Consider the following 13071-nt stretch of genomic DNA (forward strand, 5'->3'; position numbering starts at 1 on the left):
TGATACATTTATGAGCATTTAGCATTCAGTCAGCGGGTGAAGTAAATCTGCTGATATTGTGACACTTTAATTATTACTAGTGGATCCCACTTAACATAGGGTTCTCTTTCCAAATTGACAGAAGTTTCATTCACCTAAAACACACTCACACCAAGAAAAATGAAGGAATAGAATAGATTACGATCCTTTGTAAATTCAATCAAGTTTTCTTGAATTAAAATTTTGTTAATCCATAAAATAGATTACGATCCTCTCATAACTACAATCAAATTAGTAGAATCCTTTTTATTAATCCATAAATTGAAACTAAGAAAAATTACTCCATATAACATTCAAAATAGACAATTTTAGAAATATTGCATCAGCACCATCTGGTGCACAATAGGCCAAGTATCAAAGAAAAGAAGAAAAAGGACACAAGAAAATATGATTTGCATAGAAAAAGAGTAGTGATGCGAAGACTATCATGAAACAACACCATTTCTTGTAAAATTTGGATATTTCACTATTTTTGTTGTGGCGAGTTTACCTAGTTTAACATAAAACGAGTTTACATGCAATATAACTCAATTTAGTTGCTTAGACTTAAACCTAGAGTTTAACAATCCCGTGAGTACACTATTTCCACAATCACAATTTTTCATCGAACGACTTTGGCATCAATGGTAAATTTAAAAATAGTGATTTATCTCAAGTATGAGTACGGCACTTTATGTAAGAGTCTAAGAGAATGTCTATAAATAAGTTTACAAGGTGAATATACAATCACATAGGTTCCTAAGTTTCAGACGAGAGAAACCACCCGCTGCCTTTTCTAAGTTCTTTATTTCCAGTATCACAATTGTTTGCCATCTTCTCAGGTCAACAATGGATTATCACTTGCCTGGCAGGTGCCAGCCTATACGCAAATGCATCGGAATTTCATATACCCCAATGGGCAATTCTATTTCTACCTTACCTGATACCATAGAAACATTCATCAGCACAACATCCTTAACAACGCTCAACAGAGTGAACAAATAGGCAAGCAATGTAATGGTATGAGTATGACTATTATTAGAGCATAATGTAATCAGAGAGGGGGGGGGGGTCAAACCCATGTCAAGGTTCCAGGGATATATAATTGAGCACACATTTCATTCAACAGCAAAACCCTATGGGTATAAGATACCATAAACATGCTTATGAAAAGCCATTGTTTATGAAAAGGATTTTGTTCTGATGAGTTTCTAATCATAACATGTAGGATATTCACATTAATCACAAAATTCAGTATAATTAAGATTTACCTTTTTGACAGAACAGATATCAGTTCATGCAAATCCTTCTATATGCTTAATTTGAACTAGAGCCTGCAGCACAAGATGCTTTAGTGTTGTTGTCTCTCACAAGACCATCCACTTCAGTATCTGTCAAATGCTGATCATTTGATCCCTGAACTGAACCATCCTCTAAATTAGTTGGAGCAGAATTGCTACTACTTCTATTATCCCTGGTCTCCAGGCGTTCCATCATGCGTGAAACAGTTGCAATCCCTGCATTAACTTCTCGCCGGACTTCAGATCCAAGATCTGACATAGAGGTGTTACGAGAGAACCATCTCTCCTTCCACCCTCTGGTGCTCTTGGAAATTGAATCTTTGTATCTGAAAGAAAGGACAAAAATGAAGTTCAAATTACAATGGGAGAATTCCTCAATTGTATCACCCCCACATGCTATATAAAAAAGTCACTTCCTCCACTACCTTGTTGACACAGCATTTAATTTAGATTTCAGAGATTCTGAAAATGACTGCAATTCTGATGGCCCTGCTCTGTCTTGACTGTTTGGAGACGACTGATTGGGAGATCTTCTGTCATATGTTTAAAAACATAACAATTAAGAACATCTAAAGCTAGAAAAATATGCAACTAAGAATTTATCAACATAAACAAATGATGATTGCCTATTGATGTAAGATGATCCCTGATTATCAGCAACAAGAGCAGCAGACCCAGATCCTAAAACAGGAACCTGGTCAGCTTGAACAGGAGGAACTAAAGTTAGTTGTGGTGATTCTTCTCCAGTTGCAGGAGTTTGAGACAGAGTGGCAACAGCAACTGCTGGAGCTGGTTCACCATCCCCCCTCTGATTTAGAGAGGAAGAAGCAGGGGCTACGGGAGGTGAATTAGGGTGAGTTGAAAATACCAAAAATTGTGGACGGCCTTGAGCTGATGACCTGTTCCTCTGGCCCTCCCTTCTAGCAATATGACGTGCTCGCCCCATTGCTGCAGCAGCAGCTAGGTGTTGGATTATTCGCTCTTCAAGATCAGCATCATTTGCTCCAACTGGCAACTGCAAGAGAACAAGAAAATCACATAATGCATGAAAACATCACAAATATGTACCCAGACTACCAGCATAAGGAAACTACGAACATGTTGTAACTCAAAATCTCCCAGTGTTGGATGATGAAATATTGCAGCATTTCTAGATGGATTGAACCTAACGTTCCTCTCTCTTTCCACAGCCTCAAGCAATTCCTGACTGCAAAGTGAGTAAAACAAACCAAAAGTATATAAATAAATGTTGAAAACCATTAGTAACAGAAGCTGAAGAACCAAATAACCAATAACCTTGTAGGATCTTTGAGACTGATAGGCTGCCAACACATGGGGCACTGGGAGCTTCTCTGACACCTATAATAAAATTTAGAGTTCATTAAAAGAGTCAAACCCTACAGACACTCCTAAAACCTTCAGATGAAAACTGATCTAATCATCTATTTTATCAGTCAAGATATTAAAATAATAGATGGTAATCCGAACTAGAATCTGAATATTGGGGATTTCAGACACTCCAAAAATCTTTAGGGGTAAATTGAAGATTTCACATTTATAAAAAAAACTAGGTCAAAACTAGAAAACCGTTGACACCCCAGTAGCCCGAGCTCAAAATTACGGAAACACTCCCCAGCTATCTCAAGTCTCCACCCTTGGATCATCTCTCCAGCCTCTCTCTGATGAACATCCAGGCCCCTCTCCGGAACGACTCTTTCTGATGTCTCTCCAGCCTCTCCACCTCATCCCTATCCTACTCTGATTTGTCAGGTAGGCTTACTGCTCCATTGTTTGTTTGTTTTTTCTTTCTCTTCCTCTCTGTTTTCTCCTCTACTAACTCTATTATGTTACTCCCCTACAATCATGGCATCCCCCTTTCAACCAGCCAACACTCCAACCCAAAAAAATAAACTAAGCAACATTTAATTAGGTGTATGTTTTTGTTAAGACCTATGACCTTTGGGATAATTGGTTGTTTGACATGGTATCAGAGACTCTGTGACCAAGTGGTCTAGAGTTCGATCCTCCCCCCCCCCATTATTCTAATAAAAATGGAATTTCAACACATGGTGGGTGGGCATGTGCATTATCCACACTTCAAGCCCAAGTGGGCTCTTGCGTGAGGGCGTGTTAGAAATATAATAAAAAACAATTCATGTGGCCCTTACCCAACAGCTCAAGCTTTTGGGATAATTGGTTGTTTGACAACCTTTATTGCTATTATGAATATGTTATGAGTTTTAAGTAATATTTACCATTATTTAGAATAAATGTACCGCTATACAGTTTTGGGGCCTACCACTATGCGCCTCTATCTGGGATTGATAACTATTGATAAAAGTTAACTTAAATTAAACAGTAAAACAAGGTAGAAATATGAAAATGTTAGGATCCGAAAATGCACACCACATACTCATCACTCTCGAGTAGGGGTAAGTTAGCAACGAAATATCCATATTTATAGACTTCACAAGTCAGAGTATCAATACTCATACTCAACAGTAAAATTTTGAACTCCAACTTATAATAAACAGGCAAGAGGACAGTCCAAAACATTGCCTTTATTCTGAGAAGCATTTCATCTGGACAGCAATGAGTACGATCAAACCCAAGCAGCAGGGCAAGTATACATGGAAAAGGGATCAAACCCAGCCGTGCTCATTTATGGTTTATAAGGGCACGACACCTGACATTTTGAGAACCTTGAATAACCATACATCAAGGCAACAAAGAGTGCCTCACACAATTTTAATGCAATGACTTCAAGGACTATACTCAAAGGGGGGCGTCTGAACGGAACAGTTGGAGTTGCTGGTATATGAATAGAAGGTCACAATGTCATTTGTTCAAGACATTGAATAAACTTTTTACAGATGCATGGTAAGATTCCCTTGACCACGCCATGGAGAGAGCTTTAAAGTATCCGGTTGCTCTTTTTTAAGGACAATATTAATTAGTCAGAACAACATGTCATAAGCTGCTAGGACCTAGGAACTATTGGCAATATCATACTCAAGCCATTTCACACCTTCATATTCATATTTCCAATTTACTAAAAGCAAGAGCAGTGAAAGTAAGCCTCTACAAACACGGATATTTCCATCAAACTTCGAAGAACACAATCTCATGTAGTAAATTCTTAATACTTAGTCTTTCAGCTAATAGTAATAGCTCATTTCAAATTGGGGATTCACCTAACTCTATGTACCACTCATATAAAGCCTGTTTTCCTTCAAAATCAGGTCAAAGACGTTCTAAGCTATCATCAAGGAACACTTGTTTATGTGACAGTGAAGCAGCAATAATAAGCAATCAAAACATCAATCATTCCATATACTGTATAAGAATTATTCTCCGAACTCCCAAGACAAACTCAAATTTAACAGACAAGGTAAAGTGGCAATACCATTCCAGAATACACTGAAGATGAAACTCGTGCTTGCAACCTGTCACCTGCATAAAGAGTAAGATCAGATTGTTCAAAAGAATGTACAGACCAATAAAACCCAGTTAAATTCAACACCGATAAGAGTCATACCGTAGAAGGCTCACTGTCACAGAAATCCTCAAGGCATATGCTGCAAGCATCATCACAAGCATCCTGAATTCCACCCTCCACAAACGCAGCAGCAGAAGTCAAATGAGCCTCACTCTTGGTAGTTTCATTCTCTTCCATCACAGGAACCTAGAAAAACAGAATCACAACACCACTTTATCATCGACCAAAAACACCGAGAAAAATCCCAATCGAATAACCACGAATCGATCGAAACGAATAAACGAGAATCGGATGAAATTGAGAATCTGAGGTGAGATAAAATCGATCGGAACAGTGGTAATTACCTCCATGGAGAATCGATGCGAAATCGAGAAGCAGTTGAAGGAAACCCTAGAGAGAGAGAGAGAGAGAGAGAGAAGAAGTGTGTGTGATGAGAGTGTGTTTGTGTTTTGGGAAGAAACAAAGCTAATCACGGAGCTTAGCTTGGTCTTGGTCCACCACTCTCTGTGATTATGACGCGTGGCATTCTGACAGAATCTCTTTGACGAGTCTTTCCTTTTACGCGCCATTCTCTCGTCTCTTCTGGGTCTGCGCATCCACTCATAGGTCATTAAGCCCACCCACTCACGGTTTGACACCGTTTCATTTTGGGCTGAATTATTAAATCAAGATAATTTTATTTTTATTTTGTGTTGAAATTGAAAGTGTAAAAGTCAGTCTATCATATTTTAGAAATAGGAAAAAAAATTATTTTTATTTAAATTAATTAGTTATGGAGGAATATTTTTATAATATGATTGATTAATAGTGTAAAGTTTTTGCCTTATATGTGCATTTTTTCTTCAAATAAGTGATTTTCATTTATTTTTTGTTGGCAAAATTAATTTTGTTTTGGATAGAAGAAAATAGTTATTCCTTTGCCCCTAGAATTATGTTTAATAAGAAAATATACTTTGATATTAATTAATGTATTAGTATTCGCATTCTCATGATTGTCACGTTTAGGTAAGTATTTCCCAAAAGCAGATCAAGATAAATTCTCTAGAAACATGGATGTGTATGTTCTCCCACCAATGTTAAGGTATTTGAATATGTTTCCTAATCAAGGGGTTTTACATGACCTTATGAAATTTACCATTTATTGTCCCAACTTCGGTGAGAGCTCCACCACGTGTCCTGCCGAAGACTCCTTCATTTGAGGAAATCACTTCGTCAGAGTCAATCGAATTACTAACCACTCTTTTCTCATCTTCGGGCTTCGTACCGCCCCCTGAAGTGCCCCCTAAAACGATTGTTTCACTTACCATTGTCTCATCTGAGTAGAATCATGGCCTTTGGGCACTACTTACCACATAGGATAATGAAGGATGATCTTATTATGATACCCCATAGTGCTTGGATGATAAATCAATACTTAGGTCTTCCTCTATTGATAACCTTACTATCTCTTTCGCAATTGAGACATTGATTTTTGTGGCTCATAATGACGGAATAGGAGAAGCAATCAACAATTGAGCTACATAAATTCCACTCCCGAGCCTAGTATCATCATCTAGGCAGATAAATGTTCCCATTATATTTGCCACCTTGATGAAGAAATCATCATTACATGCTCCCAACAAGACATTTCTCAGTTCTAGCCACAACAAATAGATGGGGACCTAAGAATATCTTTGTTGTTCTTAGCTGTTCAAAAACATTCCCCCCCCCCCAAGGCCCCTCAGTAGCCCCCAAGGCCAAACCTTAACTCGTCCCAAATGGTTATGAACTAATGCTTTGTTTTGATTCCCCCTCAAAGAGGCAATTGCAATCTTACATACCCTCCTTCAATCTTCGTACTTCATGATATAGCTACAATCAAAATCAGAGGCTAACTTCTTCTTGCTGCTCCTTAGGGGTGGCTTATTCTACTTCTCTTGCCACCTTACCACTCTGCTTGCGTGGGGTTTATCCCCTTGTTTTAGCCTTAACAACCTCAACATGTCTCTTCTACTTAAGGAAGAAAAAAAAAAGGAACCGTGCCATTGAAACCCTAAGGTGAGATCCATACATTTTCTTTCCATCAAAGTGTTTAATGGCATTGACAACATCCTCCTTCTTCAAAAATATGACAAAGCCAAATTCCTCATCTTGGTTCTTTTGGCATAAACCCCCCTTAACTCTTCATATCTTGGTGAATATTTCTTTCACCTAATTATAAGTCGAGTGTTCCACCAGCCCATCGATGAAGAGGGTTTTTGCCCTTTCCAAACCTTCTTGCTCCTCACCTTTCCTTTTCTTCCTCACCGGTCTTAAGGTCTCTCCTTCCAAGACTTGGAGCCTTGTAGATGGCCGGAAGTCTCCACCACCTATTTGCCCCCCTTCTCACTCTAGTTGTTGGATGTCTACAATGGTTAAATTAAATTGTCAAACAATCGCATGGCCATCTCAGGATGAAACTCCTTGAATAAAGGGCTCATCAAATCATTAATCACGCTCTGATCACATGACCACGATTCATCCACCTGATTTGGGTTCCTATCTTCTTACAATTCAAGGACACAGTTGAACGAGCCTATAGTCATTATTAAAGTCAAAATAGTAATTAAAATCATTATTTACCAAAAAACACAAATTGCAGGACGTTTTCATAAAAAAAAAAATCAAACTTCAGGGTCAAATTCAAAATTAAAAAGAGTATTACTAAATAGACCGAAACGAAAAAACCGAAAGTTGCTATATAAGTGAAGCTGGTGACCATTAATGAGGATTATATCTAATAAAAATACACATGCCCTTCGTATTTGATTCGATTTCATACTACCACGCATTATATGTGAGGTAATCTTAATAATATATAAAGTTCATCCACCAAAGTGGGTCATAATGCTTCATAATTTCCACATGTCACATCTCTATTGGTTGGTTTCAATGAATTTCCACATGGCCTTCACTGATTCGTCCAAATCCTTGAATTTTGATTGGTCGAAATTAATTAGTACTCTAATAAATTAATCAATAAATATTTAAATCAAACAATTAATTTATGAGATATGCACTATACACGGTTTAATCACTAATAAATTAATTGATTGCACTATACACGGTTTCATTTCAAACATTTATGAGATATGCTTTCATTTAGGAAATTGGTTGACAAAAACGTAAATTTGAAATCAATGAGTTATTTCTTCAACAAATTAAATTAACATTCAATGCCTTATTTCCACATGAACATAAATTTGAAATCACTGACTTATTTCAACCACACGGTTTTGAGAAAATGTTTTTTCCACAATAATATCAAATAAGTCAATGATTAATTTTTGGACCAAATCATTGACTTATTTCTTGAAAAAATTAAATTAACATTCAATGCCTTATTTATTGAAAAAACGTAAATTTGAAATCACTAACTTAATGTATGTAACCACACGGTTTTGAGAAAATGAAATGCCTTAATGTAATTGAGAATCCTACTAACTATGCAAAAGGGTTGTACATCATATAGAAGTATCAGAACAGTGAAGGGAGTAACATATGATACTTTTAAGGAAGCATGCGATCAATTGAGATTGCTAACAGATGACAAAGAATATATTGATGCAATTAAAGAAGTCTCTGATTTAGCTTCTTTAGAACAAATGAGGAAACTCTTTGTAAGAATGTTGATGATGAATTCAATCTCAAAACCTATTGATGTTTGGGAATCATGCTGGCTACTCTTATCAGAAGGCATTCTACACCATAGAAGAAAAGAATTGCATAATCCAGGTACGAAATTTTACAAGTTATATTATTAAGATTTGAAATGTTGTTATAATAAGTTAATTATTACTTGGATTTAATTTAATTGAAATTCATAACTTTAAAAAATCACACTGCGCAATATAATTAATGAATTATCTGTGAACAACATAAGTTATATTCGTTACAGTTAAAAATAATTTGTTAATCTTTATTCTCGACTGTAGGCCTACGAATCGCAGATGCTGTTTTGAAAAATTTATGTATCATTGAAATTGATAAGTTGCTTCAAAGAAATGGTAGGTCATTAAATGATTACCCATGTTTGCCAACTCCAGAATATGATGAAGTCCTGCAATTTGACAATAGATTTATTGTTGATGAACTAAACTATGACAAAGATGCATTAAAGGTACAATATGAAGAGTTGCTTAGTATGCTTACACCTGAGCAAAAGTCTGTATATGAGAGGGTTGTCACATTTGTGTTGTCAAACTCAGGAGGCTTCTACTTTTTATATGGATATGGTGGAACTGGAAAGACTTTTGTGTGGAACACTTTATCGGCGTCACTTAGATCCAAAGGACTAATTGTTCTTACTGTTGCTTCCAGTGGCATAGCATCATTACTCTTGCCTGGAGGCAGAACAGCTCATTCTAAATTCTGCATTCCATTAGATGCTACAGAGATCTCGACATGTAATATAAAGCAGGGAAGTCTACGAGCAAAGCTTCTACTTGCAACAACTCTTATTATATGGGATGAAGCTCCAATGTTGAAAAAGTATTGTTTCGAAGCTTTAGACGTTACACTCTGAGATTTAATGAGGTCGAAAAATGAAGATAACGCCCATAAGCCTTTTGGAGGAAAAGTAGTAATACTTGGAGTTGATTTTAGACAAATACTACTTGTAATAACTAGAGGAAGCAGACAGGAAATCGTCGAATCTACTTTAAACTCTTCCTCATTGTGGAAACACTGCAAAGTTATGAAATTGACTAAGAACATGCGCCTAACCGCAGCTGAGACGGCTGATGAAGCAAAAGAAATCAAAGACTTTGCAGATTGGATTCTTAAAATTGGAAATGGCGACCATCCAGATTCCGGAGTAGGAGAGTACGAAGTCCAAATCCCGCCAGGTCTGCTCATCCCAAATAGTCCTGACCCATTAATGGAATTGATTAGATATACATATCCTGACCTTGCGCACAAAATGAAAGACCCTCAGTTCTTTCAAGATAGGGCAATATTGGCCCCTACACTAGAGGTTGTTGAAATGATAAACACATACATGCTTGGGATGATAGCTGCACCAGAGCATGAATATCTGAGCTCCGACTCTGCCTTGCGATCTGATGAGGATTCTGAAATCCAAGATGAGTGGTTTACCACCGAATTTTTGAACGACACTAAAAGTTCATGAATGCCTAACCACAAGCTTTTATTGAAAGTCGGTACTTCAATAATGCTTTTGAGAAATATAGACCAAGTAGCAGGTTTATGCAATGGAATCAGGTTAATTGTGGACGAACTTGGTGAACATTTTATTGGTGCAACTGTTATCACGGGAACAAATGTCAATGACAAAGTGCACATTTTAAGAATGGACTTGGTTCCTTCTGATTCCAAATTTCCAATTAAATTCAGAAGAAGACAGTTTCCAATTGCAATATGCTTTGCTATGACCATAAACAAGAGCCAAGGACAAACACTATCTCAGGTTGACCTCTTCCTTCTGAGGCTCGTCTTCACTCATGATCAGTTATATGTAGCTCTTTCTATAGTACGCTCAAGAAAAGGTCTTAAACTTTGTATACTCGATGACGGGGGCAAACAACAAATCAGTACTGTAAATGTAGTGTTTAAGGAAGTTTTTGGAAATGTTTGATGTACACAACACAATTACAATTACAATTATTTATTTCATTTTTCTCTTCATCTATCTTTACAGGGTTGCCTTATATAAAAATAGCTTATTTATTTATTAAAATATTACAACATAAAATTTTTGTTGCAACGTATGGGTTACGGAACTAGTTTATAGTGATTATTCATACATCATATCATATGTGAGGTGAGGTACTTCAAGGTAAAAATCACCTAGAATCTTGGGTAGAAAAAGACGAAAGGGGTGTGGGTCAGGTTTGCCTGATATTACATTGCCCATAAATTGAGCTCAATGATGTGGTTTTTCAATGTACATTAAAAGGTGGTGAGAGAGTTTTCCCTCCGTTCCAGAAAGTTTGTAGTTTTTTATATGATTTTAATATTCTAAAAAGTTTGTTATTTTAGGATGTGAATGCATTTTTCACCATTTTTCTTCTATATCATTATTTATTAAGCTTTCTCTATTCACTATATTTATTGCAATTCTTGATATAATAATTATTATACTTGGAAATTAAACATCATAAATAAGGACAATCTAGTCAAATTATACTATTAATAATTACTTTCTTACTCATTGTGTCACAACCTTAAACTACAAACTTTCTGTAATAGAGAAAGTATGTTTTCACTACTACATATATATCAACATGGATTAGGATAGGAAGTCAGTTGATAATCTCAATTATAACATTGTATCTATTTTTTTCTTCTTAAATATTTAAACAATTCACTTATTTAATACATATAAAGAGATATACACATAAAACTTTTAAGTTGAAGAAACTTGATAAGCTCTACCATTAAGAGAATCCTAATACTTGTCTTCACAAAAAATGACGTGGATTAGGAAAACGACCGAGATGTGAACATTCATTAATCATTACGTTAATACCTTGATCTTAGGCATCAATATAATCATTACAGTTAATATAACAATTAATGATAATTACATCAAACATTCACTTAACAGAATTGCAAATTGCAATAACATCACGGTTCGCTTCCCCGGTTTGATGCTCCGGTTCATTATTTTGGCGCTGAGAACAGCTTCTCCAGAAACCGCCCCCATTGAACTGGGCCCACATCTCCGCCTCTAACTTGGCCGTCTCCGCCGTCTCCTTCGCCAGTTGCTCCTCCAGCGTCGGCACAACATTCACCGCATCAGACCCAACCACCTCGTTGTTCTGCGGCTCCAACAGCGCCTCCTCCTTCTTCTTCTTCTTCATCTTCTTCTGTTGCAAGCTTCGCTTTCTCCCGCGCATCGCCTTCTTCACCAACCCCGCCGGAACCTTATACGCCGCCAGAACCACAATATCCATCACCGCGCAAGGGACACAGCAGCACACCGCTGTAAACTCCGCCGTCGCATTTCCGGCCACCTCGCCCGCCCTCCGGCGGCGGCTTCCCGGCGCGGCCTGCTGTTGGCGAGACATTAGGAAGGGGAAACACCAGGAGAAGATAGGTGGGGAGGGTAGAGAAAGGGGAAACTAGAGAGGAGGTGGGAATGGAGGAGGCTTCTGCGAACGCCGGCGATTCATTTCTGCGAGAACGCCGCGATCGGTTGGGAAAGAAGGGGAATGGGGAAATAGGGGAAAATGGTTGGGGGAGCTTAAAAGGAGGGATTGTGTGAATGAATGAATCAATATAGGAACCAAAAATGAGTTGGGACAGTAATAAATTGCACACCATGTGTTGTGTGATTACTACTATTTATATACCTGAAAATGTTTTTTTAACAACAATTCTAGCTCAACACTTTTGGTCTTACCTAATAAGATGTTGTACAAGTGGTATATAGTTGGACTCATTAAATATTTAGTTCAGGATTTGATTTTTTTTTTAATGTAGGATTCGATCCTTGACGGTGTGTGTTGAAAAATATTTTCACTTAACCTAACCTCAAAGTCTCTAAGAATTAGTCTTATGGCTACTGGCTACTGGCTATGGCGATATCTTGGAAAAAAAAAACATTTTGGGAGAGAGATACCAATAAATTTACGGTTAGTCGAAAGTTCAATCCTTTAAAAATTTGTATGAAGAAGGATTTGTTTGGGGTAAAATTTAATCACTTAATGTGATTTTAGAAGCTCGAGATGTTTAGTTTTATGATAGTCCGCTATGAGATACTATAGTAATATAAAAAAAGTCTATATAAAGAGATGAAAATAAAAGAAGATAGAATAAAAAAATATGAAGAAAGAATACATGAAAATAAGATGAAAAAAATGTGTGTAATAAATATGAAAGTTGTTATATGCCCTTTTCACCTAAATACTCAAAATAAAGAAAAATGAGTGTTTCACTTCTCTGGATAGATTATTATATAGTTGGTACTTGCTAGAGGGTTAATTCAATTTCATTAATAATTTTAAGTTTTAGGCACTTAAAACTATTTTTTAACATCATAACATGTACGCGCATAGTGAAAAACTGAAAATTACTTCATAGAAGGCCACGTATTTTACTAATTCAGTTTAATTGAAGTTTATATACTAACTGACTAATTGAGTGAATAAAAGTGAATTTGATCCTCCGTGTTTTCGAATGGAGTAACTTATAGAAGGCACGTATTTTATTATTCTAAGAAATTGTTGGAAATGGGTTCTCTTCCTGCTTTCACTATCCACCTTCTTTAGA

General features: G+C 36.7%; 2 protein-coding genes across 2 annotated transcripts; both read right to left on the bottom strand.

Annotated features, from left to right (window-relative positions):
* Positions 1 to 636: 636 nt before the first annotated feature.
* Positions 637 to 5314, bottom strand: LOC130748383 (E3 ubiquitin-protein ligase RHF2A). The gene is made up of 9 exons (XM_057601606.1): positions 5163 to 5314; positions 4858 to 5004; positions 4726 to 4772; positions 2616 to 2678; positions 2418 to 2526; positions 1946 to 2334; positions 1745 to 1852; positions 1290 to 1645; positions 637 to 958 (listed from the first exon to the last, which is right to left on the bottom strand). The coding sequence occupies exons 1-8, from the start codon at positions 5166 to 5168 to the stop codon at positions 1336 to 1338; spliced, it is 1179 nt and encodes a 392-aa protein (XP_057457589.1). The 5' UTR covers positions 5169 to 5314; the 3' UTR covers positions 637 to 958; positions 1290 to 1335.
* A 6079-nt stretch (positions 5315 to 11393) lies between these two features.
* Positions 11394 to 11867, bottom strand: LOC130743844 (uncharacterized). Its single transcript, XM_057596067.1, has one exon. The coding sequence runs from the start codon at positions 11865 to 11867 to the stop codon at positions 11394 to 11396; it is 474 nt and encodes a 157-aa protein (XP_057452050.1).
* Between the last annotated feature and the right edge of the window lie 1204 nt (positions 11868 to 13071).

The sequence above is a fragment of the Lotus japonicus genome, chromosome 3 (genome assembly GCF_012489685.1).
Source record: "Lotus japonicus ecotype B-129 chromosome 3, LjGifu_v1.2".
NCBI lineage: Eukaryota > Viridiplantae > Streptophyta > Magnoliopsida > Fabales > Fabaceae > Lotus > Lotus japonicus.

Excerpts from the sequence above, each read along its gene's own strand:
- LOC130748383 (XM_057601606.1), bottom strand. Across the intron at positions 2,679-4,725 it reads CTTCAGTGTATTCTGGAATG|GTGTCAGAGAAGCTCCCAGT; the intron begins GTATTGCCACTT and ends ATTTTATTATAG. Across the intron at positions 1,646-1,744 it reads TTAAATGCTGTGTCAACAAG|ATACAAAGATTCAATTTCCA; the intron begins GTAGTGGAGGAA and ends CCTTTCTTTCAG.
- LOC130743844 (XM_057596067.1), bottom strand. The coding sequence starts at position 11,867 with ATGTCTCGCCAACAGCAGGCCGCGCCGGGAAGCCGCCGCCGGAGGGCG.